At 45.0% G+C, this 25,379-nt stretch overlaps 1 protein-coding gene across 5 annotated transcripts in view; it reads right to left on the bottom strand.

Moving 5' to 3' along the window:
* CPPED1 (calcineurin like phosphoesterase domain containing 1) overlaps positions 1–25,379 on the bottom strand; it is a 136,429-nt gene that overhangs the window by 19,523 nt on the left and 91,527 nt on the right. For 3 of the 5 annotated variants that reach the window (XM_006073639.4, XM_025275606.3, XM_044936340.2), the window contains exon 3: positions 14,956–15,378. The exons of 1 other annotated variant lie outside the window; for it this stretch is intronic. In XM_006073639.4, the coding sequence (XP_006073701.2) occupies positions 14,956–15,378 (423 nt within the window). Of the gene's footprint in view, positions 1–9,354; positions 10,499–14,955; positions 15,379–25,379 lie in introns of those variants that run through there. One more of the 5 variants, XM_044936339.2, reaches the window with a different exon arrangement.

Genomic DNA, 25,379 nt, shown 5'->3' with positions numbered 1-25,379 from the left:
AAAATTCTCCGAGCCAGGCTTCAACAATACATGAACTGTGAACTTCCTGATGTTCAAGCTGGTTTTAGAAAATGCAGAGGAACCAGAGATCAAATTGCCAATGTCCACTGGATCACTGAAAAAGCAAGAGAGTTCCAGAAAAACATCTATTTCTGCTTTATTGACTATGCCAAAGCCTTTGACTGTGTGGATCACAATAAACTGTGGAAAATTCTGAAAGAGATGGGAATACCAGACCACCTGACCTGCCTCTTGAGAAATCTGCATGCAGGTCAGGAAGCAACAGTCAGAACTGGACATGGAACAGATTGGTTCCAAATAGGAAAAGGAGTACATCAAGGCTGTATATTGTCACCCTGCTTATTTAACTTATATGCAGAGTACATCATGAGAAACGCTGGGCTGGAGGAAGCACAAGCTGGAATCAAGACTGCTGGGAGAAATATCAATAATCTCAGACATGCAGATGACACCACCCTTATTTCAGAAAGTGAAGAAGAACTAAAGAGCCTCTTGATGAAAATGAAAGAGGAGAGTGAAAAAGTTGGCTTAAAGCTCAACATTCAGAAAACTAAGATCATGGCGTCTGGTCCCATCACTTCATGGGAAATAGATAGGGAAACAGTGGAAACAGTGTCAGACTTTATTTTTTGGGGCTCCAAAATCACTGCAGATGGTGACTGCAGCCATGAAATTAAAAGATGCTAACTCCTTGGAAGAAAACTTACGACCAACCTAGACAGCATATTAAAAAGCAGACACATTCTTTTGCCAACAAAGGTCTGTCTAGTCAAGGCTATGGTTTTTCCAGTGTTCATGTATGGATGTGAGAGTTGGACTATAAAGAAACCTGAGCGCCAAAGAACTGATGCTTTTGAACTGTGGTGTTGGAGAAGACTCTTGAGAGTCCCTTGGACTGCAAGGAGATCCAACCAGTCCTGAACATTCATTGGAAGGACTGATGTTGAAGCTGAAACTCCAATACTTTGGCCACCTGCTGCAAAGAACTGATTCATTGGAAAAGACCCTGATGCTGAGAAAGATTGAAGGCGGGAGAAGGGGACGACAGAAGATGAGATGGTTGGATGGCATCACCAACTCAACAGACATGTGTTTCAGTAAACTCCAGGAGTGGTGATAGACAGGGAGGCCTGGCGTGCTGCAGTCCATGGGGTTGCAGAGAGTCGGACACAACTGAGTGACTCAACTGAACTGAACTAAAGCATTTTTAAGATTTGGGCTTGTTTGAGAAGAAAGAACTTCATGACAGTAGTATTTATCACAGAGAAAAACTGAAAACAACCTCAGGGTCCAATAATGGACCCTGGTCCAATAATGGCAAAAGAGTTCAATGAACATGGTATGTCTACAGGGTATAAGAACATCTGACTTGGAGAATATTTTTAATGATGTGAGATAATGCTTTGTATGACAATCTTATGCTTCTAAAATGCTCTTATGATCTCAGATGTATAAAGAGAACTTACTAGCAAGAAAACATTAATTAATGAATTACTTATAAACCAAGCCCCTAGCGACTTCTCCTCCCTACCTGACTTGCTCAACCAGGGAGAGGCACTTTTGTGTTAAATCACAAATCATACCAATGATGAAGGATTTTATATAAAGCTGATGAAAAGTGACACCAGGGAACTGTCCGAATCATGAGGAAGTCATCAAAAACAAGGCTCTCGCAGAACTCACACCCATGGGCACACACGCACAAGTACCACAGAGGGGCAATAATTGGATTATTGATAGATTCAGAAAAAGACCCTTGGGAAAATTGATGACACCTGCAAATATTTTTTTCTCTTATAAGAATGACCCTCAATTATGTTGTTGCCAATGTCAAACACAAGATGCTGACAAAGGATTATTTTATACAATTTAGACCAAGGAAACCAAATGACACTTGATTCATTCTTTGTTCATCCTAAGGGTTGGTGTATATTTGCAGTAACAACCAACATTTTATCAAACACAAGTTGAAACAAGTTGATGGCCATAATTTGCCTCTTTTCTCAAGACAGTATCTCAAACCAGCCTTTATTTTCATTTGCTCACTATTTCTATGACCTACAGTTGTCATTTTGAAAGTGAGTTTTATCTGCTGCCCTAATCCTCAGATGAGCTCCCCTGGTGGCTCAGTGGTAAAGAATTTACCTGCCAATGCAGGAGACCTGGGTTCAATCCCTGGGTGAGGAAGATCCCCTGGAGAAGGAAATGGCAACCCACTCCAGTATCCTTGCCTGGAAAATCCCATGGACAGAGGAGCTCTGCAGGCTATAGTCCATGGGGTTGCAAAGAGTTACACACAACTTAGTGACTAAACAACAACGACAATCCTTAGATGGGAGCCCACCTGGACTTGTACCCCAGGGGAGTTGGTCAGAGTCTGCAGGAAAGTGGAGACCCCCTTCCTGTTTCAAGCAGCATCTTTGTCGGCAGAAGGAACAGTCCACCTACTCAAGATGAAAGGATGAGCTGAGGGGCTTACTCTGGAAAAAGACTGCTGTTCACTGAAGCCAGAGGGGAATGCCACACCCTGTAGGAGTTCCTGGACCCCCAGCCAGCAGGACCCCTTCAGATGCTGTGATTCTAAGCCTCCATAACTGGCTGGACCAGCTCCTTCCCTGGGGCAGCCCCTGAAGAAGCACAGGTGCAGAGTGGAGGTGGTAGGTCAGCGGGTGGGAACTGCCCCAACACAAGCTGGCCCGGCTCCTCTCATCTTGTCCAATGTGCATTCTACTCATTATCCAGAAAGCATAATTAGGAGGCCAGGGGTCAGAGCCGGAGCCCTGGGACTGGAGCTGACCTGTGTGAAGCTGGGCACGCGGATGTGTCTCTCTGTGCCTCAGTTTCCTCATCTATGAAATCAGAGCAATAGAAACTGTGGGAATTCGCCGGTGGCAGGTGGGTAAGAATCCGCGTACCAATGCAGGGGACATGGGTTCGATCCCTGGTCCGGGAAGATTCCACATGCCTCGGGGCAACTAAGCTGGTGCACCACAACTCCTGAACCCTGCCCACCTAGAGCTTCTGCTCCACAGCAAGAGAAGCCACCGCAAGGAGAAGCCTGCGCACAACACCTGCCACAACTAGAGAAACACCTGCGGCAACTAGAGAACGCAGTGAAGACCCAGTGCAATCAAAAATAAATCAATAAATGAGTAAATACATGAAAAAAAAAAAACCCTGTAGTACAGAATTTAGTAAGTAGAAATTATTATGATGTTAATATAATATTGTGCTTTAAATGGCTTATGAAGTGAAACTGATGTTGAGGACGCTGGTTACCCTGGGGTCTTTAGCACTCGCTTGTGGGGGTTGACGTGGGGACATGGGAGCCCCGTGTGCTGGGCACAGGAAACGTAGAAAGAACACAGAAAGACTCGGGTTCCAAGTCCGGCAACCCTCCAGCCACCCAGCTGTGGGTCAGAGCTGTGAACTTGTGTGAGGGAGAAAACAGGATCCTTACACATTACTTTCTCTGATGTTAAGTCACCCACAATATTTTTATCACAGTGACAATGATGACAGTGAGATGGCTAATCCTAACTGCACATTATCACTGAATACTTACCAGCAACCAGACACTGTGTCGAGGTGTTGGATTTACCTTATCTGATCCCCATAAAAACCCAGAGATAATCTATTCCTCTTCGCAGTTCTGTGGCCTGAGCAAGTGATTCAGCCTCTGGGACTTTGCTCGTGAGTAAAATGTTGAGAAAGCCAACACCTTGAGGGGTGCTGTGTAGGCTGCAGGGACAATGAACACAGCCACCAGCAATAACACGAGCCATAAAAAAAAACTGAGCATTAGCCATGGCTCGCAAGAAGCTTGTGCATCTTCTGCCTTTTTCAGGGGAAAAACTGCTCTACTGGGTGCATTCAGTGGCATCATCCAGTAGGCTACTCACTCCAGTATTCCTGGGCTTCCCCTGTGGCTCAGCTGGTAAGGAATCTACCTACAATGTGGGAGACCTGGGTTAGATCCCTGGGTGGGGAAGATCCCCTGGAGAAGGGAAAGGCTACCTACTCCAGTATTCTGGCCTGGAGAATTCCATGGACTGTTTAGTCCACTGGATCGTAACGAGTCGGACACGACTGACTGACTTTCCCTTTCAGTGCCATCATGGAGGGAGCAACGTTCTGATGTAAGGTTACAGCTCCCAAGGGAGACAGACCACCACAGGCCCCACCCGGCAGGAGGCTGGAGCAGCATTATTCTGGCCAGAACTCGCTCGCTTTCCCACCCAGCAAGGCCCTGCAAGGACTCCTCACCTGCACTTCCCCCAGGGTGCCGGGGAGTGCCTTGCGAAAAGGAGACACTTAGAGAGAAGCTCTCTTCCTTCCTCCTGCGTGTCTGGAATCTAAATCTGAAACGGACCCAGGCTCCTCACTGCTGCGTGCTTGGGTTCTCACCTGGTCTGCAGACACAGTCACAGGACCCTGGGCTGTGACAACAGGGCCGAGGAGGCTTTTCCCAACTGGGTCCTGGTCTTTACTTCTATTTAAATCATCAACAGGCAAACACTTCTGTTAAGTAAAATTATAAACCTTAACTAAAGCAATTTCCAACTTAAAAAATATACATATAAATACGTATTTATTTGGCTATACCAGGTCTTAGCTGTGGCATGCAGGATTCTCCATCTTTCTTGTGTCTCATGGGTTCTTTAGTTGCGGCATGTGGGACCTAGTTCCTGACTAGGGATGGAACCCAGGCCCCCTGCATTGGAAGCATGGAGTCTTAGCTACTGGACCATGAGGGAAATCCCCTCCAGCTTATTTTATGTAGAAATATTCTAAATTTTCACCATATACTGTTAGTCATGGGGCTTCTCAGGTGGCGCTAGCGGTAAAAACCCTGCCTGCTAACGCAGGACACATAAGAGATATGGGTTCGATCCCTGGGTCGGGAAGATCCCCTGAAGGAAGGAGGGCATGGCTACCCACTCCAGTATTCGTGCCTGGAGAATCCCATGGACAGAGGAGCCCAGTAGGCTCCAGTCCATAGGGTCGCATAGAGTCAGACATGACTGAAGCGACTTACCACGCATGCAGTGTTAGCCTCAGTGGGGGCAAGTGCCTTTTAAATGAAACCAAGTCCAGTAAAGAGAAAATTACTTAAACTAGTATAGGAAGTAAGAGTGTTGAGCTAAGTGAGGGACATTTCAATTTTACACAGGAATCCCACTGCTCATTTGAAAAATGACACTAATTGCTATTTTAAAAACCTGCTGCTAAGTCGCTTCAGTCATGTCCGACTCTGTGCAACCCCAAAGACGGCAGCCCACCAGGCTCCCGTCCCTGGGATTCTCCAGGCAAGAACACTGGAGGGGGTTGCCATTTCCTTCTCCAATGCATGAAAGTGAAAGTCAAGTCGCTCAGTCGTGTCCGACTCTTAGTGACCCCTTGGACTGCAGCCCACCAGGCTCCTCCGTCCGTGGGATTTTCCAGGCAAGAGTACTGGAGTGGGGTGCCATTGCCTTCTCCAATTTTAAAACATGACTCCCCCCCAAAAACCAGCTATAATATTTTAACTTCATAAGCTTAAACAGACACAGCTGTTTCCCCTGTCCCTGTGGCTCCTTTTGGAAATATCACAGTGGGGTTTTCCAACAAGATTTTGAATTTTCAGTTTGAAGGTGACCTACAGTGCTCTGTTTTGGGTGCCCAGCATTCCTGTCCTGGGTGCCCAGCACAGGGCCCAAGCTATTTGCTGAGTGGACAGATGCTGACTTAACTTTGGGAATCAGCAGCACACACTTACGCATGCCAGATTCGCAATTTATAAATATTTACCATCAGGATTTGATTTTAACTTTAATTAGACCAACTGTTAAGGATACCTCCGAAGTGAGAAATGTAATCCATTACTTCGCACCAGATGTAGCTTCCGCAGTTGGTCTTTTATCTTGGTTTATAGTGAGGGAGACACAGACATCAAATGACTAAAGCATGAGGTTTTATGGTGAACTGATGGAAACATAAAGCAGACCAACCTGGAAGATGAATTCAAGACCAAATGTAAATTAAAGAGGCTGAAAAGTCCTCAAGCTGATATGCCCCCGGAAACTGAATTCTACAGATGCTCAAAAAAAGGACTGCTTGTTGAGTTCTTACTCCAAAGTCAGTTAAAAAAAGAACCATTAAGATAGCTTGTTTCTGTTTTAGGGCATTAAAAACAGAAAGCACTGTTTGATGATGGCCGTTGCCTGTGGATCCATTTCCTGGATTCAGAAAAATCTGACTATAAGATTGCACCTTCTAAGTTGGTGTGTTTACCAGCGCATTAACTGGTGGAGGTGTGTGTTTAAAAAAAATAAATGCAGAGTCAAATCCTCTCACTAAATTCCATAGCAATTTACCATCTAGTTCAGTGCCTCCCAACCTCTTAAACCAATATGCACTTACTACAAAGCTGCAAAGTGTGTCTTCCTCGTTCACTCTGAAAACTTGAGATAGTCTATCTTTCTGCACAGCCCAGAAGCCAAGAGGTTTCTTATCTAGTTTCACTTCCTTAGTTTGTATTCTGAAGAGAGCTGCTAATTCCTCTTCCTTTTCCAATATGTGAAGTTATCCTGGGCAACTGCAGGCAAGTCCGCACACTTGACGTGCCTCTCCTTGCTTTGTACACCCTCACCAACATCCTCCCAAGAAGAAGCTGCCCGCTCCTGCCAGTCCCGGGGGGATGGGGATGGGGAGGAAAGCTCTAACAAAAGGAGGAAGCCCGACCCCGGGTACAGCTATTGCCTGCTGTGGGTGCACACTTTGGTCCGGGTCAGATAAGGACATACCACCCTTCGTCAAGCAGAGGCCGCGTCCTAGGCATGGTGCTGCGTGCTCTTACACACGCCTCCCTTTACCTGATTCTCACACCAACCCTGTGTGAGGGACACCTGTGAGGCTGGGATGAGTAGCCCCATTTAACATGGGAGTAAACTAAGGCACGGAGAAGGCGATGGCACCCCACTCCAGTACTCTTGCCTGGAAAATCCCGTGGACGGAGGAGCCTGATAGGCTGCAGTCCATAGGGTCCTGAAGAGTCGGACACGACTGGGTGACTTCACTTTCACTTTTCACTTTCATGCACTGGAGAAAGAAATGGCAACCCACTCCAGCGTTCTTGCCTGGAGAATCCCAGGGACGGGGGAGTCTGGTGGGCTGCCGTCTATGGGGTAGCACAGAGTCGGACACAACTGAAGTGATTTAGCAGCAGCAGCAGCAGCAAACTAAGGCAGAAAGATGTTCAGCAGATTACGGGAAGCCATTTTGCTGGGGAATGGGCTTTCTTGGTGGCTCAGTGGTAAAGAATCCATCTGTCTGTGCGGGAGACCTGGGTTCAAACCTGGGTCGGGAAGATCCCCTGGAGAAGGAAATGGCAACCCATTCTAGTATCCTCGCCTGGGAAATCCCATGGGCAGAGGAGCCTGGTGGGCTACAGTCCATGGGGTCGCAAAGAGTCAGACAAGACTTAGCGGCTAAACAACAACAACAACTCGGCTGGGGGGTGGCACCAAAGGACTTGAGTGCAGGTCTGTCTGAAGCCACAGCCTGCCCGCTGACCTGTGAGGTTATAGGGCCTCGGGCACCCCACCCTTGAGAACCCGTCACCCCTTGTACCACCATCACAAATTCGGCCTTACCTGCCTATTACCCGTGCTACTGGGCATGTTATTTTTCTTTCACTTGATGAGCTAGTTACAGTTTTTTCCTAACACATGTTACAGAAGCATGTAAGTGGCCCGGGAACCCTCCCCCACCCCCCCACACCCTGGGCCTCCAGCAGGATGAGCCGCGCCCAGGCAGGCCCTCCACTGAGGAGCCTGGGCCCCTTCTGGGCAGGCTCTTCAGTGACCTGGCAGTTGTGACCTGAAGCAGACTGGAATTAGATGTGTGCATGTTGCAGACAAGGTCCTGGGGAGAGAAAGGGTCTCACGCTGTACTGGGAACACTTCTCTAAGCCAAGGATGGGAAATCTATGGCCTTCAGGCCCACCTCCTGTTTGTGTAAATAAAGTTTTACTGGAATCCAGTCACACTCACTTGCTGATGTACCACTGGTGGCTATTTGCATGTTACAGAGGCCAAGTTGAGTAGTCGCTACAGAGACTGCAGGGCTTCCCTGGTGGCTCAGATGGTAAAGAATCTGCCTGCAATGCAGGAGACCTGGGTTCGATCCCTGGGTTGGGAAGATCCCTTGGAGACGGGAACAACAACCCAATCCACTATTCTTGCCTGGAGAATCCCATGGACAGAGGAGCCTGGCAGGCTCCATACAGTTCATGGGGTCACAAAGAGTCAGATACAACGAACACTTTACAGAGACCACAGCCCAAAATGTTCACTGTCTGACCATGTGCAGGGCAAATTTGCTGGTAAATACCAATCAAGAGATAATATGCACATTACCTATGATTCCACTGATGGGTAAATGTGAATCAAGTTTAACTCAATTTCATGTTTACTTACTGAGTGGCTACTAAGTGATAATCTTGGCTAGGAGCTGGGTTTATAGAGATGAACAAAGCTGGGACTCCATTTTCTGGAGGAATCAGGATGGAAAGAAATAATTTCAATACAACCCAGTATTAGATATCAGAGCAGGGTTTGATGTTTCATTTTTCCTATGAAGCAGACCCTGGAAATCTGACCTTTTTGTTCTTTAAAACTTTGAAATTCTAAAACCATAATATTACATGGGCTAAGATCTCTCTCTCTCCAGTTTTTTTTTTCTTGCATAAATAGAGATGAAACTATAATTCTGTGAAATTACTCATTAACTTTTATAGGAAAGATCAACTTATTGGAATTTTTCATAATTGCCAAATTTGCTCTGGGCTTTCTGCTACACAGTTCTAATCTCTGTGTGGAGAATGGAGAAAAGAAAAGGTATCAAGACATCAAGCACAGCAGGGTCAGTGAAAGAGCTAGACATTTTTTTTTCTTTTTAAAGATTTAGTCTTTAAATTAAAATCTGTTATTAACTGGGTCACACATTAACTCTCTGCTGAAAAAGGCATAAGGGATACAGACAATGGCCAAGAGTCTCGACTAAGAATCTATCATCTACTGCCCTTGCAACTCCAATGAAGTATCAGGTGAATTAAGTGAAAGAAAGTGAAAGTTGCTCAATTGTGTCTGACTCTTTGTGAACTCATAAACTATACAGTCCATGGAATTCTCCAGGCCAGAATACTGCAGTGGGTAGCCTTTCCCTTCTCCAGGGGATCTTCCCAACCCAGGGATCGAACCCAGGTCTCCCATATTGCAAGCAGATTCTTTACCAGCTGAGCCACAAGGGAAGCCCCAAGGTGAATCAAGGGGAAGACTAATTTCTACGTCCTGTGGATGTGATGAAATCAACTATCCTCAGGCAGAGCGAACGAAGACGGGAAATAACAGTGCCGCTTCACACCTGTGCAACTGTCCTGCCCTGGAAACTGTTTATTTGTCCTGGCTACTGATAACTTTTCCAGATCATACAAAGACTTTTTTTTTTTTTCTTTTTTTTGAGCTTCAAAAGGAGAAACAGAATGCATCCGTTTCTAGGGCAACCTGAGCTCGGAAGCTCAAGGCTTTGATTCACGGAGCACATCCCTACACAGGCGGTGGCCTGTTGTATAGCGACACCCCTCCTCCTCATTTACCTCATCCCACTTAGGAAATTAATGCCACAATGTGAGATGATTGTTGATGCTCATTATTAAATCATTTATTCATCCCACACAATGATTCAGAATTATTCATTAAGCTTGCTGGAAGGAAGCTGGGTGTTACCTCCCAGTGGTGGTTTGAGGAGGGGTGTGCTCTTTAAAAGGATATTTTATAACAACACAATTATCATAATTAAAAACTACCCTGATATTCTGATGAGCTTTTGACATATTTTTGAGGACTGGCATTTTAGCACATGGAGATAAATGAGACTGGAATAGTATTTGGGAATAATATTGCTGTGGGGGATAAAAAAGCTGGAGCAGTATTAAATACCATCTGTCATCATCACCCCCAATTTGATCATGGTCTTTAAGTTAATGAATTTCACAAAATGTCACTTGAACTGCTGGCTTTCCGAAATGAGTTCCAGAATCACGTGGCTGTGACCTGAGCGATCTCCTGCATCACTGAGTCGTGGGGGCCTGCATTCCCCATGGCAGCCCACCTACCTGTGCTCCCAAACCCAGGAGGCCATGCAGGCTGCCATGGAGCTGCGACTACATCTGATCTATATCTCTGCCCAGCGGTGCCTGTGGCTTGTTCTGAGTTTGAAAGGTCATTAGGCAAAAAGCCTGGTTTGAGAAGCCATGTCAACTGGCAGGTGACTGCAGGAAGGGCACCCTTCTTTCTGCTTCTCCCTGGTTGAGCAGGTCTAGGGGAAGAATGCAAGGCCAGTGACCAAGAAGAGCAGCCTGTTCACACATGAAGGGGTTGCCTGGTGGAATAGCAAGGGGCCACTCGGGAGGAGAGCAATCGACTGCGAGGTGAACCTGGAAAGCAAGAATGGGGGTCAGAACACAGTCACACGCATGGCCTCACCCAAGACGGGAGGATCAAACTTAGAACACTTGCCCAACATTTGGAACACAACATGCAGAGGCTGCATGCAGGAGCTCCACGGAGCAGGACCTGGCCTTCCAGCAGGCACATGGTGGGTGCTAAACAGAGAAACGAGCTGGACAGATCAGCCACTGGGCCGGTCGGCCACTGAGGGAAGGAGCCTGAGGCAGAGGTCCAGTTCTTCACTCCTTCCACAAACACCAATGAAGCATTCATTACGAGCTAAGACCTGGGCCAGGCCTCCCCTGCACTCAAGGAGCTCAGAGTCTAGGGGGGCTTCAACACCTACAAATGCGCTGGAAACAAGGGAAGCTGGAGAAGAACCCAGCGGGTGGGGCTGGGGACACCTTGTGCAGAAGGTGAGATGGCACTGGCCTGATGAAATGGAAGAGGCAGAGACGGTGGTGAAGGGTGAGGGGCCTCAGAAGGGTGGATGCTGTGGGGCTACACACCCATCTGGCTATAGGTGGAGAATGGGCCAGGATGGAGCAAGAGTGGGCCGGGAACTCAGCACTATTGCTACAACCCAGGTGCCAGGCAGTGAGGGCCTCAAGAAGCGGACAGGCTGGAGAGATATTAAAGAGGTAGGATTAAAGGCACAGGAGGTATCAGTCTTCCTGAGCAACGAGGCCCAAAACTAGAGGTGAACCCACCAGGGTTCCCGTGCCAGATGCCATTAAGAGCTGATAAGATTATTAACAACAGCCAAGACGTAAGAAGCAACTCAAGTGCCCAGCGACAGATGATTCGATTAAGAAGACGTGGCATATACATACACATACAAACACACACACACACACACATACACACACACACACACACAATGGAATACTACTCAGCCATAAAAAAGAAACACTACCATCAGCAGCAATGTGAATGAAGCTAAAGACTATTATGCCCGGTGAAATAAGTCAGAGAAAGACAAATACAATATGATATCACATGTATGTGGAATCTAAAAAATAATACAAATGGATGTATATGCAAATCAGAAACAGACTTACAGACACAATAAACAAACTTGCGTTACCAAAAGGGAAAGAGGGTGGGGGAGGGACAAATTAGGGGGTATGGGATTAACAGAGACAAACCATCATATATGAAAGGAATAAGTAATGCAGATACACTGCACAGAACAGGGAATTATATCCAATATCCTGCAGTAACTTATAGTGCAGTATAGGCCCCCAAAATACTGAATCACAATGTTAGATACCTGAAACGAACACAACATTGTAAGTCAATTATACTTCAATTTTTTTAAAAAAAAGAGCAAGTAAGAAAACCAGTTCGCCTGCTCTGTCTTGTGCTTAGCAAGATCGTAACTCTGCTTATAACCTGACCTTCCATGTTGTTCGGCCTACAGGGAGAGATTGCCCTGCTGGGGTGAGGTGGACGGATTCCGCCCTGCTCCAAATTAATACAGTGCTCTTCTGGTGGTACATCGGTCTCCGTGGGCTGGGGCAATTGGAGCCCACTCCTGAGACACAGGCCAGCTCTGGGTGCACCGTCAAGCCCTCCCGGAGCTCGGGGGAGCTGCAGCCCTGACGCGCGAGGAGGCTGGTGCATCCCAGACTCAATGCCACCGTCTGGGGTTCCTGGTGGGTGGGCAGCAGGCTTTCCTCAAGGAGGCCCAGTGAGAGTTGGGGGGCAGGGCTCTCTCTTTGGAAGTGTCTCCAGCCCTCAGTATCTGGGGGTGTTCATGGGCTGCCCGTGCTCGTCCTACGAAGGACGAGAAACTCAGAACCACACGCCACTCAAGGGTGTGGGTGACAAGGACAGAGGACAAAGAGCAGCCAGGGGGATGGTATTTGCATGGTTTAACATTTGACATGAGAGGGATCGTTTCAGTGCCATGAAGTGCTCTCACTGGCACTACTCTCTCAAAGCGGTTTCTGTGGGGGTGCTGCTGCCATCTTGACACTTCATTTCCTTGTCATCAGCAACAGTTCTCTGCACCAACTCAAGCACGGCAGAAAATTTCAAAGGCCTTAATAGAAGTTTTCCAACTTCATCTCCATGGAACAGTTGGAAAATGTCGCCAATTATGCAAGCTTTTTGTAAAATGTCTCGAAAAGAGAGAAAGGCCTATTGTCCTTTCTGCAAGTAAATGTGAACACATTTAATGCTCAAAGATGAAAAGAGCGTCAGGAGTTGTTTTTTTTTTTTTTTCATGTCATAAAGGCTTTTATTGTGAGGCAGTGTTTTTATTTTTCCCCTCTTTTTTCTGATCTTGTTTTATCTTAATTGGAAGATAACTGCTTTACAATGTTGTGCTGGTTTCTGCCACACAATAACACGAATGAATCATAATTATATGGGCTTCCCTGGTGGCTCAGATGGTAAAGAATCTGCACGCCAATGCAGGAGACCCTGGTTCAATCCCTGAGTGGGGAAGATCCCCTGGAGAAGGGAATGGCTACCCACTCTACCATTCTTGCCTGGGAAATCCCATGAACAGAGGAGCCTGGTGGGTTACAGTTTATTGTGAGGTGGTATTTTTATTTTTTTCCCTTTTTTCCTGATCTTATTTATTTTAATTGGAGGATAACTGCTTTATAATGTTGTGTTGGTTTCAGCCATACAACAAGGTGAATGAGTCATAATTATATATAGATAGATAGATAGATAGATATACACCTTCCTTCTTGAGCCTCCCACCCCTCCAGGTCATCACAAAACCCCAGGCTGGGCTCCCTGTGTTATATAGCAGCTTCCCACTAGATAGGGATTTTTTTTTTTTAATGAATGTTTGCTACTGGGTCAGACCACTTCCTTCTCCCTCAGTTCAGTTCAGTTCAGTCGCTCAGTCATGTCCGAGTCTTTGCGACCTCATGAACTGCAGCATGCCAGGACTCCCTGTTCATCACCATCTCCCGGAGTTCACCCAAACCCATGTCCATCAAGTCGGTGATGCCATCCAACCATCTCATCCTCTGTCGTCCCCTTCTCCTCCTGCCCTCAATCTTTCCCAGCACCAGGGTCTTTTCCAGTGAGTCAGCTCGTCGCATCAGGTGGCCAAAGTACTGGAGTTTCAACTTCAACATCAGTTCTTCCAATGAACACCCAGGACCGATCTTCTTTAGGATGGACTGGTTGGATCTCCTTGCAGTCCAAGGGACTCTCAAGAGTCTTCTCCAACACCACAGTTCTAAAGCATCAATTCTTCAGCGCTCAGCTTTCTTCACAGTCCAACTCTCACATCCATACATGACCACTGGAAAAACCATAGCCTTGACTAGATGGACCTTTGTTGGCCAAGTAATGTCTCTGCTTTTTAATATGCTGTCTAGGTTGGTCATAACTTTCCTTCCAAGGAGTAAGCATCTTTTAATTTCATGGCTGCAACCACCATCTGCAGTGATTTTGGAGCCCAGAAAAATAAAGTCAGCCACTGTTTCCACTGTTTCCCCATCTGTTTGCCATGAATCCTTCTCCCTACACTCTAGCAAATAAAAGAATGTATTTAAATTTTAGAAGGACTTGATGAAGTACACTCTTGGAAGGATCTGAAAGGAGGCATTAGGGCCAAAACGAGACCTAACAGTTGTCACAACTGGAATCCTGCCAAGTCACTGGTAATTCAGGGAATGAGCTGAGAATGCGCCATTTCTCAGGAAAGGAAAACCGCAGGGGCTCCCGGGAGGAGAAATGAGCTGTGCGGGCTGGTGAGGCACACGGCGCCACCGGGACTGGAGATCTTCGGTGGTAGGGCATCTTCATTTTGTGTGTGTGTGCGTGCACACGAGTACCTGTCATGTGTTTGATTACTTGAAATTCATAGCAAGGTAAGATCAAACTAAATAGATTTCTTCATCTGCTTCTGGAGGAGAACTCGGTCCACCTCATAAAGGAACAGGGATGAGGCTCCCTGACCTGCTCTGTAGCCACATCCCAGGATTTCCCTGGGTTCCATCTAATCCTGTTAGGAAGTGTGGCTCTGAAAACATCGTCTGCCCCTGGGCAAATTCCTCCTTCCCAGAGCAATAAGAAAAGATAACCCTGGCCCCTGCCTTCGCCTGGGGTACCTACAGCCACACTCAGACACCCCTCCCATACCCCCAGCCTTCAGGGTCCCCATTCTCAGCAGTGAGCAGTTACAGTTCAGCCTCAGCTAGCGGGCTGCTCTAACGCAGTCGGGGCCGTCTTCTCACTGAAGCGTCACAGCCATCCTGCGAGAGCTGCCTCCGCTGTTCTACTTGACAGACGAGGAAGCTGAGGCTCGCAGGCTAAGGTCACGCGGCCACCAGTGGCAGAGCTGGGTGAGAACCCAGTTCGGTCCAAGGCCCCGCCCTCTCTCCCCTCTGCCTGGAGAAGGATCTGGACGCCTCCTCTCCAGACCAGTGTCTCCCCCCGCCCCGCCCCCTCCCCGCAGCCCCGGGCTTACCTGCCTCCACGAACTTGTCTGCCATCTCCTTCCGCACGGACTTGGTGAGGTTGAAGTAGTCGTCGTCCTCGCCGATGCTCTGCAGGAAGAGCGGGATGTGCTGGAAGACCACGGCGTGCCGGCAGGCGCGCTGCCCTGCGGTGCGCAGCTGCTGGTCCAGCCAGTGGTCATGCTCCTGCTTCAGGGCGGGGCACCTGGAGGCGTCGTACAGGAACTGGGAGTTGAGAACGAGGAACAGGACACCCCCGACCCAGAAGCTGAAGTAGTCGTCTCCCCAAGTCCGCTGGAACTCCGCGATGGTCTCGGGGGTGGGGATATTGCCCACGTCGTGGTTGCCGCTGACCAGCACCAGTGGGATGTCGCTGTCCACGGTCCTGAGCACCCGCTGTAGGTCCTCTGTCTGCTCCTTCCTCCAGGGCCTCCCTGCAAGAGAGGGCCCTGTTCTGAAACGGCCGAGGCTGTTCCTGCCTTTGCTAACATCAAATAAGAGAGAATAATCTAGAAATCCACTCAACGAGACCCATGGAAACCGCAAAGAGCAGTCATGCTAAAAACAAACGAACATGTGAGGTGGGGAACCTCTGTCCCCCTTCCCATGGACATTCAGCAGCTAGGTGACTAACCGACCCAAGGTTGCTGACTGAGCTGATGGTGCAGGCTCATTCTTATTGTAAATATTAGTGAAGCTGAATTTCTATCTTTTATTTAGAAAATAAATAGAAATAGTTTCTGCCCTGCTTCAAGGGGTCATCAACTGCACCCCTGAGGTGTGTGGACACAGTTGTGAATGCTAATTTCCAACAACAGGTATTTTTCTTTTTCTTTTTCACAATACACATGACTCTGCAGACTGTGTGACCACCTTTATGGGAAAAATTTTTGAATCCAAATGACTATATCAACTGGCCTGTGCATCCTGCCAAACCCCCCTCTTATGGAGGAAGACGTATTTTATATTCTACTGACAGTGTCTAGGGGCTTCCCAGGTAGCTCAGTAGTAAAGAGTCTGCCTGCAGTACAGGAGCCACAGAAAGACGCGGGTTCGATCTCTGGGTTGGGAAGATCCCCTGGAGGAAGGCATGGCAACCCACTCCAGTACTCTTGCCTGGAGAATCCCATGGATAGAGGAGCCTGGCAGGCTACAGTCCACAGGGTTGCAAAGAGTTGGATACGACTGAAGTGACTTACCACACACACACGCACACAACGGTGTCTAAGAGTGCAGAGGCTCAGTGCCCTAAGGTGAAGCACATTCCCCCTGGGACTCCAGAGTCATCACAGAGATGACTGTTTGGACAAAGAGTGAGGTTCCCCCCTCCCTCAGCTTCCTGGCTTCCACACTCCCTGTAATAATGTTTTAAAGCCTTAATACATGGGTTTTGAAATGACCAATTTAACCTCGGATCTGTTTCTTTTTGTGCTAATTTATTCAACAAATATTTACTGAGTACCCATGATGTGTAAGGTACTGACTTAGTTACCTGGGTGAGGTGTGAGTCAGAGACACAAACCCTTCCTTTCAAACTGGTCAGTCAGATATTCTGTCAAGTGAATTATAGCAGCACACCTATCTGTATCAGATAGTACTAAAAATGATGGAGAAAACTAGAGTGGGGAAAGAACAGAATCCCTGATCGTCCTCGGGAAAAGCTCAGCATCCTGCAAAGACAGAGAAACAGTGAAAGAAAGCGGCCCGCCTTCACAAGGCAGGATTAAAACCTCACCTGAAGAATCCTGCCACGAGCAGATGGAAATTATACCCTGCACTCCATTTCCATCATGAATTAAAAAGAAAGCAGAAAAATCTTTACAAAGCAATTACAGCTCAGACCATAAAGCAGAAGTAGAGTCTAGAAGGTCAGGAAAAAGGCAGGTGTGAAATAGGAACTGCTAGAACTAACCAGAGCCTGTTGGGCTACCGACCTCCGTGGGGTCACGGAACAGTTGGACATGACTTAGAGAGAGAGAGAGAGAGAGAGAGAGCCAACTCAGGCAAGAGAGGGAAAAGACAGTCATCTCAGCAATTACAACCACAAGGAGATCAGCAGTAGTGAAATTTCCTTTGCTGTTGGGTCACTAAGTCGTGTCTGACTCTTTGTGACACTATGGGATTTCCCAGGCAAGAGTACTGGAGTGCGTTGTCGTTTCCTCCTCCAGGGGATCTTCTCAACCCAGGGATCAGACCCACATCTCCTGCTTGGCAGGTGGATTCTTTACTAAGTCACCTGGGAAGCCCTGAGATTTCCTTTATGGCCAAGTATAGGCCTGTTTTTCTAAATATCCCATGAGAGTATGTGAAGAATGTGCATTCTCTAACTGTTGAACATGGAGTCCCTCATATTTCCACTCAATCAAATGTGTTAATGGGGTGATTCAAATCTTCTATGTCATTATTCTTTGCTTTTGGCCTATTGAATCTATATCAGTTTCTGAAAGACTTGGTTAGGTCCCACCGTAATTATGGATCAGTCCATTTCTCCTTATAATTCTGCGAAGTCTGGTATTCACTTACTTTTAGCTATGTTGTTAGATGCTTCAGAGTTCAGAATTCCCATATCTCACAGAAATATTTTTATGTTTAATTCTAATAAAATACATTAAAAAAAGAGAAACAGGTAGATCTATATTGATGTTCTGGAAAGATGTGTAATATAAATTAAATTAAAAAGGAAAGACATGGAGGGGTAAAAATTATACACGTTTTAGAAAGGCTTATACATATATCATATCTTATGGATACAACTTTTCCAAAGATACAAAGGAAACTATTAACTCCAGTTAAAGCTAGGAAACAGAAGTGGGAAGTGAAGGGAACTTTCATATTTGGTTTAAACCCCTTTATACTATATTTTAAAAGTTCCTTCCTTTCTTCCTGACTTTTTGCAAGCTTATGTATCATTTTCATTTTAAAAAAGAATTAAATTTTAGGGCTTCCCTGGTGGCTCAGGGGTAAAGAATCTGTCTGCCAATGCAGGAGACATGGGCTTGATACCTGGTCTGGGAATATTCCACATGCTGTGGAACAACTAAGCCTGTGCCTGACAACTATTTAGCCTGTGCTCTAGAGGCCGGGGACTGCAACTACTGAGCCCACATGCTGCAATAACTGAAGCCCGTGTGCCCTGGAGCCTATGTTCTGCAAGAAGAGAGGCCATCACAATGAGAAACCCTCACACCAAAACTAGAGAGCAGCCCCTGCTCCCCACAACTAGAGAAAAGCCTGTGCAGCAACAAAGACCAGCACAGCCAAAAATTAATTAATTAATTTTTAAAAAAGAATTAGAATTTTAAAAGCTTATTATTTTCATTAAAAAAAAGAATTTAAAAAAATCCTTAGCTCTGGGATCCTAAGGATGAAAGAAGATTCTGGGGGGAGGCCAGTCAGGTGGCTGTATTTCCACTGGATCCCAATCTTGGGGTGAGTGGAATTTTCTGGAGAAAGGCTGGCTGACCCACAGTAAGAGCTCAGGAGAGGAGAAAAGCAGGTCCTGCCTGACACTGGGGACCAGGAAGCCTCTCCCTGGTTGGTGCTGGGGATTTGCCTGTAGCCAGCATCTGCCTCGTCACTAGTCTGGCCTGACCCTGAGGCTCCTGATTTGAAGAGGTCATTGACTGATGTTAGCTGACCTTGGACTGTGCTGTGTTGATTCTAATGCCCTCTAAGACCCCAATGGTCAGTTCTTTTCCCAGGTGAACAGACTGCTGGTTACAGAGGATGAATCCTTTATGACTTCGAATGGGATAAACCATCTCAAAAGGACTCTATGAATCAAGAGCAATTTATTACTACTTTTCATAACCCATTTCCTAAAAGACTCCAAAGCCACCACAACTGTCTCCTTTCCATTGACTTGGGGATATTTTCTGATGCTCAGTGCTAGCCAATATTTACTGAGTGCTTACTTCAGGTTAGGCACTGTTCTGAAAACTGTTCGAGTATTAACTCAGTTGACAACCAGTGAGGGACTTGAACTTGGCGCTCCAGCTATGAGTGTGGGCTCTCATTACAGCACCCTGATCCACAGGGACGAGGACTTTATAATACACCAGAGTGCAGAATCTCTCCCGTTCTTGATTTTCAAAAGACATTTCATCACAGTGCTTTACACACGGCCTAAGCCAGACACAAAGAATGTTTAAGCAGTTAATGAGCACGCACAGAGAAGTTCAAAGTGAGCACCTCAAACAAACGACTTGATTCAAAACTTGGAACGGAGGCCTTGTCTAGAAAGCAATTTATAGTGAAGAGCTGTGAATCATACATAATAATAGGTATATTTCAATAGCTGTGAAATATACATAATAATAGTGTCTGTTTGTTTCCAAACTCCAGAAGGATGCTGCTCTTGGACAATCACAAATAATCCCCAATAACCTGTTAAAACACAGGAAGCCCATCTTCCCTGGATCCTCTCAATCAGAAACGAGTCTCTCAATGGATAAAGAAGATGTGGTGTGTGTATATACACACATACAATGGAGTATTACTCAATCATAAAACAGAATGAAATAACGTGATTTGTAGCAACATGGATGAAAACGGAGTGTCATACTAAACAAAACAAGTCAGACTGAGCAGGAGAAATATCGTATGACATTCCTTATACTTGGAATCTAAAAAGAAATGACACAAATGAACTTACTTACAAAACAGAAATACTCACAGACTTAGAAAATGAACTCGTGTTTGCCAGGGGGAAGGGATAATTAGGGAATTTGGGAAGGTCATGTACACACTGCTACATTAAAAATGGATAACCAACAACGACCTATTGTATAGCACATGGAACTCTACTCAATGTTATGTGCCCGCCTGGATGAGAGGGGTGCTGGGAGGAGAATGGATACATGTCTATGTATGGCTGAGTCCTCCAGCTATCCACCTGAAACCATCACAACATTGTTAATCAGCTACACCCCAATACTGCCTCTTATCCTTATCCATCAGAGGGCAAACATAATGAAAACCACAATCACAAAAAAATAACCAAACTGCTCACAGGGGTCACAGCCTTGTCTAACTCAATGAAACTGTGGGCCATGCCATGTAGGGCCACCCAAGAAGGACGAGTCATGGTGGAGAGTTCTGTCAAAATGTGGTCCACCGGAGAAGGGACTGGTAAAGCATTTCAGTATTCTTGCCTTGAGAACCCCATGAATAGTATGAAAAGGCAAAAAGATAGGACACTGAAAGATGAACTCCCCAGGTCAGTAGGTGCCCAATATGCTACTGGAGAAGGGCAGAGGAATAGCTCTAGAAAGAATGAAGAGACGGAGCCAAAGTGAAAACAATGGCCAGTTGTGGATGTGACTGGTGATGGAAGTAAAGTCCAATGCTGTAAAGAACAATATTCAACAGGATCCTGGAATGTTAGGTCCATGAAACAAGGCAAATTGGAAGTGGTCAAACAGGAGATGGCAAGAATGAACATCAACATGTTAGGAATCAGTGAACTAAAATGGACTGGAATGGGCGAATTAAATTCAGATGACCATTATATCTACCACTATCGGCAAGAATCCTTAGAAGAAAGGGAGTAGCCCTCATAGTCAACAAAAGGGTCTGAAATGCAGTACTTGGGTGCAGTCTCAAAAATGACAGAATGATCTCTCTTTGTTTCCAAGGTAAACCATTCAATATCACAGTAATCCAGGTCTATGCCCCAACCACTAATGCTAAAGAAGCTGAATGGTTCTATGAAGACCTACAAGACCTTCTAGAACTAACACCAAAAAAAGATGTCCTTTTCATCATAGGGGACTGGAATGTAAAAGCAAGAAGTCAAGAGATACCTGGAACAACAGGCAAGTATGGCCTTAGAGTACAAAATGAAGCAGGGCAAAGGCTAATAGAATTTTGCCAAGACTACACACTGGTCACAGAAAACACCCTCTTCCAACAACAAAAGAGACAACTCTACATGTGGACATCATCAGATTGTCAATACCGAAATCAGACTGATTATATTCTTTGCAGCTGAAGATGGAGAAGCTCTATACAGTCAGCAAAAACAAGACTGGGAGCTGACTGTGGCTCAGATCATGAACTCCTTATTGTCAAATTCAGACATAATTTGAAAAAAGTAGGGAAAACAACTAGAATATTCCAAAGGAAAGTGAAAGCGATAGTCATTCAGTTGTGTCCGACTCTTTGCAACCTGAAATTCTCTTGCTTTTTCTATGATCAAATGGATGTTGGCAATTTGCTCTCTGGTTCCTCTGCCTTTTCTAAATCCAGCTTGAACATCTGGAAGTTCTCGGTTCACTGGAGTGGGTAGCCTTTCCCTTCTCTGGGGATCTTCCCAACCCATTTAGGTATGACCTAAATAAAATCCAGTATGCTTATACAGTGGAAGTAACAAATAGATTCAAGGGATTAGATTTGATAGACAAGAGTGCTTGAAGAACTGCAGATGGAGGTTCATAACATTGTACAGGAGGCAGTGATCAAAATCATCCCCAAGAAAAAGAAATGCAAAAAGGCAAAATGGTTGTCTGAGGGGGCCTTACAAATAGCTGGGAAAAGAAGAGAAGCAAAAGGCAAAGGAGAAAAGGAAAGTTATACCCATTTGAATGCAGAGTTCCAAAGAATAGCAAGGAGAGATAAGAAAGCCTTCCTTAGTGATCAATGCAAAGAAATAGAGGAAAACAATAGAATGGGAAAGACTAGAGATCTCTTCAAGAAAATTAGAGATACCAAGGGAACATTTCATGCAAAGATGGTACAATAAAGGACAGAAATGGAAAGGACCTAACAGAAGCAGTATTAAGAAGAGGTGGCAAGAACACACAGAAGGCCTTCATGACAGATAACCATGATGGTGTGATCACTCAGACATTCTGGGGTGAGAAGTCAAGTGGGCCTTAGGAATCATTACTATGAACAAAGGTAGTGGAGGTGATGTAATTCCAGTTAAGCTATTTCAAATTCTCAAAGATGATGCTGTGAAAGTGCTGCACTCAATATGTCAACAAATTTGGAAAATGCAGCAGTGGCCACAGGACTGGAAAAGGTCAATTTTCATTCCAGTCCCTAAGAAAGTCAATGCCAAAGAATGTTCAAACTATCACACAATTGTACTCATCTCACAAACTAGCAAAGTAATGCTCAAAATTCTCCAAGCTAGGCTACAACTGTATGTGAACCGAGAACTTCCAGATGTTCAAGCCGGATTTAGAAAAGGCAGAGGAACCAGAGAGCAAATTGCCAAAATCCACTGGATCATAGAAAAAGCAATAGAATTTCAGAAAAAAACATCTACCTCTGCTTCATTTACTATGCTAAAGCCTTTGACTATGTGGATCACAACAAACTGTGGAAAATTCTTAAAGGGATGGGAATACCAAACCACCTTACCTGTGTCCTGAGAAATCTGTTTGCAAGTCAAGAAGCAACAGTCAGAACTGGACATGGAACAATGGACTGGTTCCAAACTGGGAAAGGAGTACTTCAAGACTGTATATTGTCACCCTGCTTATTTAACTTATATGCAGAGTATATCATGCAAAATACCAGGCTGGATGAAGCACAAGCTGGAATCAAGATTGCTGGGAGAAATATCAATAACCTCAGATACTCAGATGACATCACAATTACAGCAGAAAGCAACAGGAACTGAAAAGCCTCTTGATGAAAGTAAAAGAGGAGAGTTAAAAAGCTGGCTTAAAACTCAACATTCAAAAACACGTGGTTCCATCATTTCATGGAAAACTGACTGGGAAACAATGGAAACACTGACATATTTTCTTGGACTCCAAAATCACTGCAGATGGTGACTGCAGCCATGAAATTAAAAGATGCTTGCTCCTTGGAAAAAAAAGCCATGACCAGCCTAGACAGCATATTAAAAAGCAGAGACATTACTTTGCCGACAAAGATCCATCTAGTCAAAGCTATGGTTTTTCCAGTAGTCATGTATGGATGTAAGAGTTGGACCGTAAAGAAAGTTGAGCACCAAAGAATTGATGCTTTTGAACTGTGGTGTTAGAGAAGATTCTTGAGAGTTCCTTGAGCTACAAGGATATCAAACCAGTCCATCCTAAGGAAATCAGTCCTGAATATTCATTGGAAGGATTGATGCTGAAGCTCCAATACTTTGGCCACCTGATGCGAAGAGCTGACTCATTGGAAAAGACCCTGATGCTGGGAAAGATTGAGGGCAAGAGGAGAAGGGGATGACAGAGGATGGATGGCATCACCAACTCAATGGACAAGAGTTTGAGTGAGTTCCAGGAGTTGGTGATGGACAGGGAAGCCTGGCATGCTGCAGTCCATGGGACTTCAAAGAATAGGACACGACTAAGCGACTGAACTGAAGTGATACCCCAATACAAAATAAAAAGTTTAAAGTTTGAAGGGAAAAAAAAAAAAAAAGATGAGTCTCTCTTGTGCAGCTTTTTCAGGACTTTCTATACCCCCACCTGGAGGCAATGTGTTGATGTGGAGTCTATGACTCTTGGGTTTGGACCTTGGCTCTTGCCCTTTACAAGAGCCTTGTGGCTTTGACTGAGTCACCCAGGTCCTCTAAGCCTTGGCCTCATCATGTGAGAAATGGGAATGAAAATCCCCACACCTCAGGGCAGCTGTAAGAATTCCTACCATGATGATTCCAGACTTTGGTACAAACAGGTATGCAAAATGTTATCTGTCTTCCCTTCACCCTCAGACCTGAATGTATTAATTCTTCCCTCTTTATCAGTAACCCAACTGTGTACACACAGCAATCAGTGTATCATTTTTTGGCACTTCCTTGGGGGTCCAGTGCTTGGGACTCCATGCTTCCACTGTATGGGGCATGGGTTCCATCCCTGGTTGGAGAACTAAGATTCCAGAAGCCAGGCAGTGTGGCCAAAAAGGGGAAAGAAAATCATTCCTGAAGGAATGAAAACATTCTCCAGGAATGTGAATAATTTTTAGGTAAGAATTTCAAAGTGAAAGAGTAAATTCTAGATGGTAAAAACCCAAGTTGAATGAAAACATCTGCATTTTGCTAAACATGCTCATTTGTGGATGTCAGAATTTTCTTTAGGGTCAGAACACCACCACCACCTTAGAATTAACATAGCTTATAGCACACCTTAGCACAGCTTCCTCAAGAAGTCACCATATTGTAGCAAAGCCCAAAGCCAAACCTCACGAGCACCAGGAGGATAAAAAAATGGAAACCTGGCCAAGGATCTAGAGAGCCCGTGAGATGTTTATCAAGCAAGGCTCTGTGCTTTACCAAGAAGACAGGAAGTGAGGTAGAAAAACAAGACACTGGCTAAGGAAGAACTGCAACAAATGACTCAAAGAGAGAAGAAGGATTGTTCTGGGCTGGAACTGGATGAAGGGCATCTGCTGAGAAGTGGGTACAGAGACCCACTGAGCGAACAGACACTGGAGGTCAGCACACACCTGCTGCATGCACTCTGCATGGGACTGGCAAGGGCAGCGTGGACAGCTAAAATGCGCTTAAAATACCTTTCTTAAAAATGTAATGCAATAAATTAAAATTAAACCAGGAGGTAAAGAATGTTATAAAAATGATAACAAAATACTATTTATATCATTTATGGACTTTGAATTTTTAACATGATGTGGTACTATGAAATGTGTAACTAATTATTGTCAATATTCATCAAAGAAGAGATTATCTTGTTGTCTTCAGATCAGCCTTAAAATACATTGATAAAACCTCTGAGCTGAAGAGAAATAAACATCCTTCACTGGATAAACGACATCCATAAAAAACCTAAGGCCAACATATACTTAATGCTTTATGACTAGGAACCAGGAAGAATGTCTGCCTTCACCACTTGTGTGCAACATCATACCAGTGTGATATGGTAAGAAAAAATAAATAAAAAGCATACAGATTGGAAAAGAAGAAATAAAACCATCTGTTCTCAGAAGATATGGCTGTCTCCATAGAAGAATCCCAAGAAATCTTGAAAGAAAAAAGCCTCTTAAAATTGATAAGGGAAATTAGCTTGCTTATTGTATGAAAAATCAACATATAAAAATTAACTTTATTTCTATATACTGGCAATGAAGAAATGAAGGTATAAGTAGAAGGATTTAAGAGATATCTAGGAGGTATAAACTAGAGGAATCTTTGCTGTATTGACTACACGAAGGGGAAGGATTCAAACATAATTCCCAGACATCTGAGCAAGTAGAAGGTTAGCCATGTCATTTATTGACATGGAAAAGACTAGGGAAGAAATAGATTAGAGCTAAAAATCAAAAGCTTTTTTTCAATATAAAAGTTGATGTATTGGTACAGGTAACATAAGAAAAAAATAGACAAATTAGACTTCATGACAATTAAAACTTTTGTACACCAAAAGACATCAACAGAGTAAAAAGGCAACCTACAGAATGGTAGAAATATTGTCTACCAAAATATTTTTCTACCAAATACCAAATATACCAAAATATT

The sequence above is a fragment of the Bubalus bubalis genome, chromosome 24, assembly GCF_019923935.1.
Source record: "Bubalus bubalis isolate 160015118507 breed Murrah chromosome 24, NDDB_SH_1, whole genome shotgun sequence".
Classification (NCBI taxonomy): Eukaryota; Metazoa; Chordata; class Mammalia; order Artiodactyla; family Bovidae; genus Bubalus; species Bubalus bubalis.
This window is presented reverse-complemented; position numbering and strand designations above follow the sequence as displayed.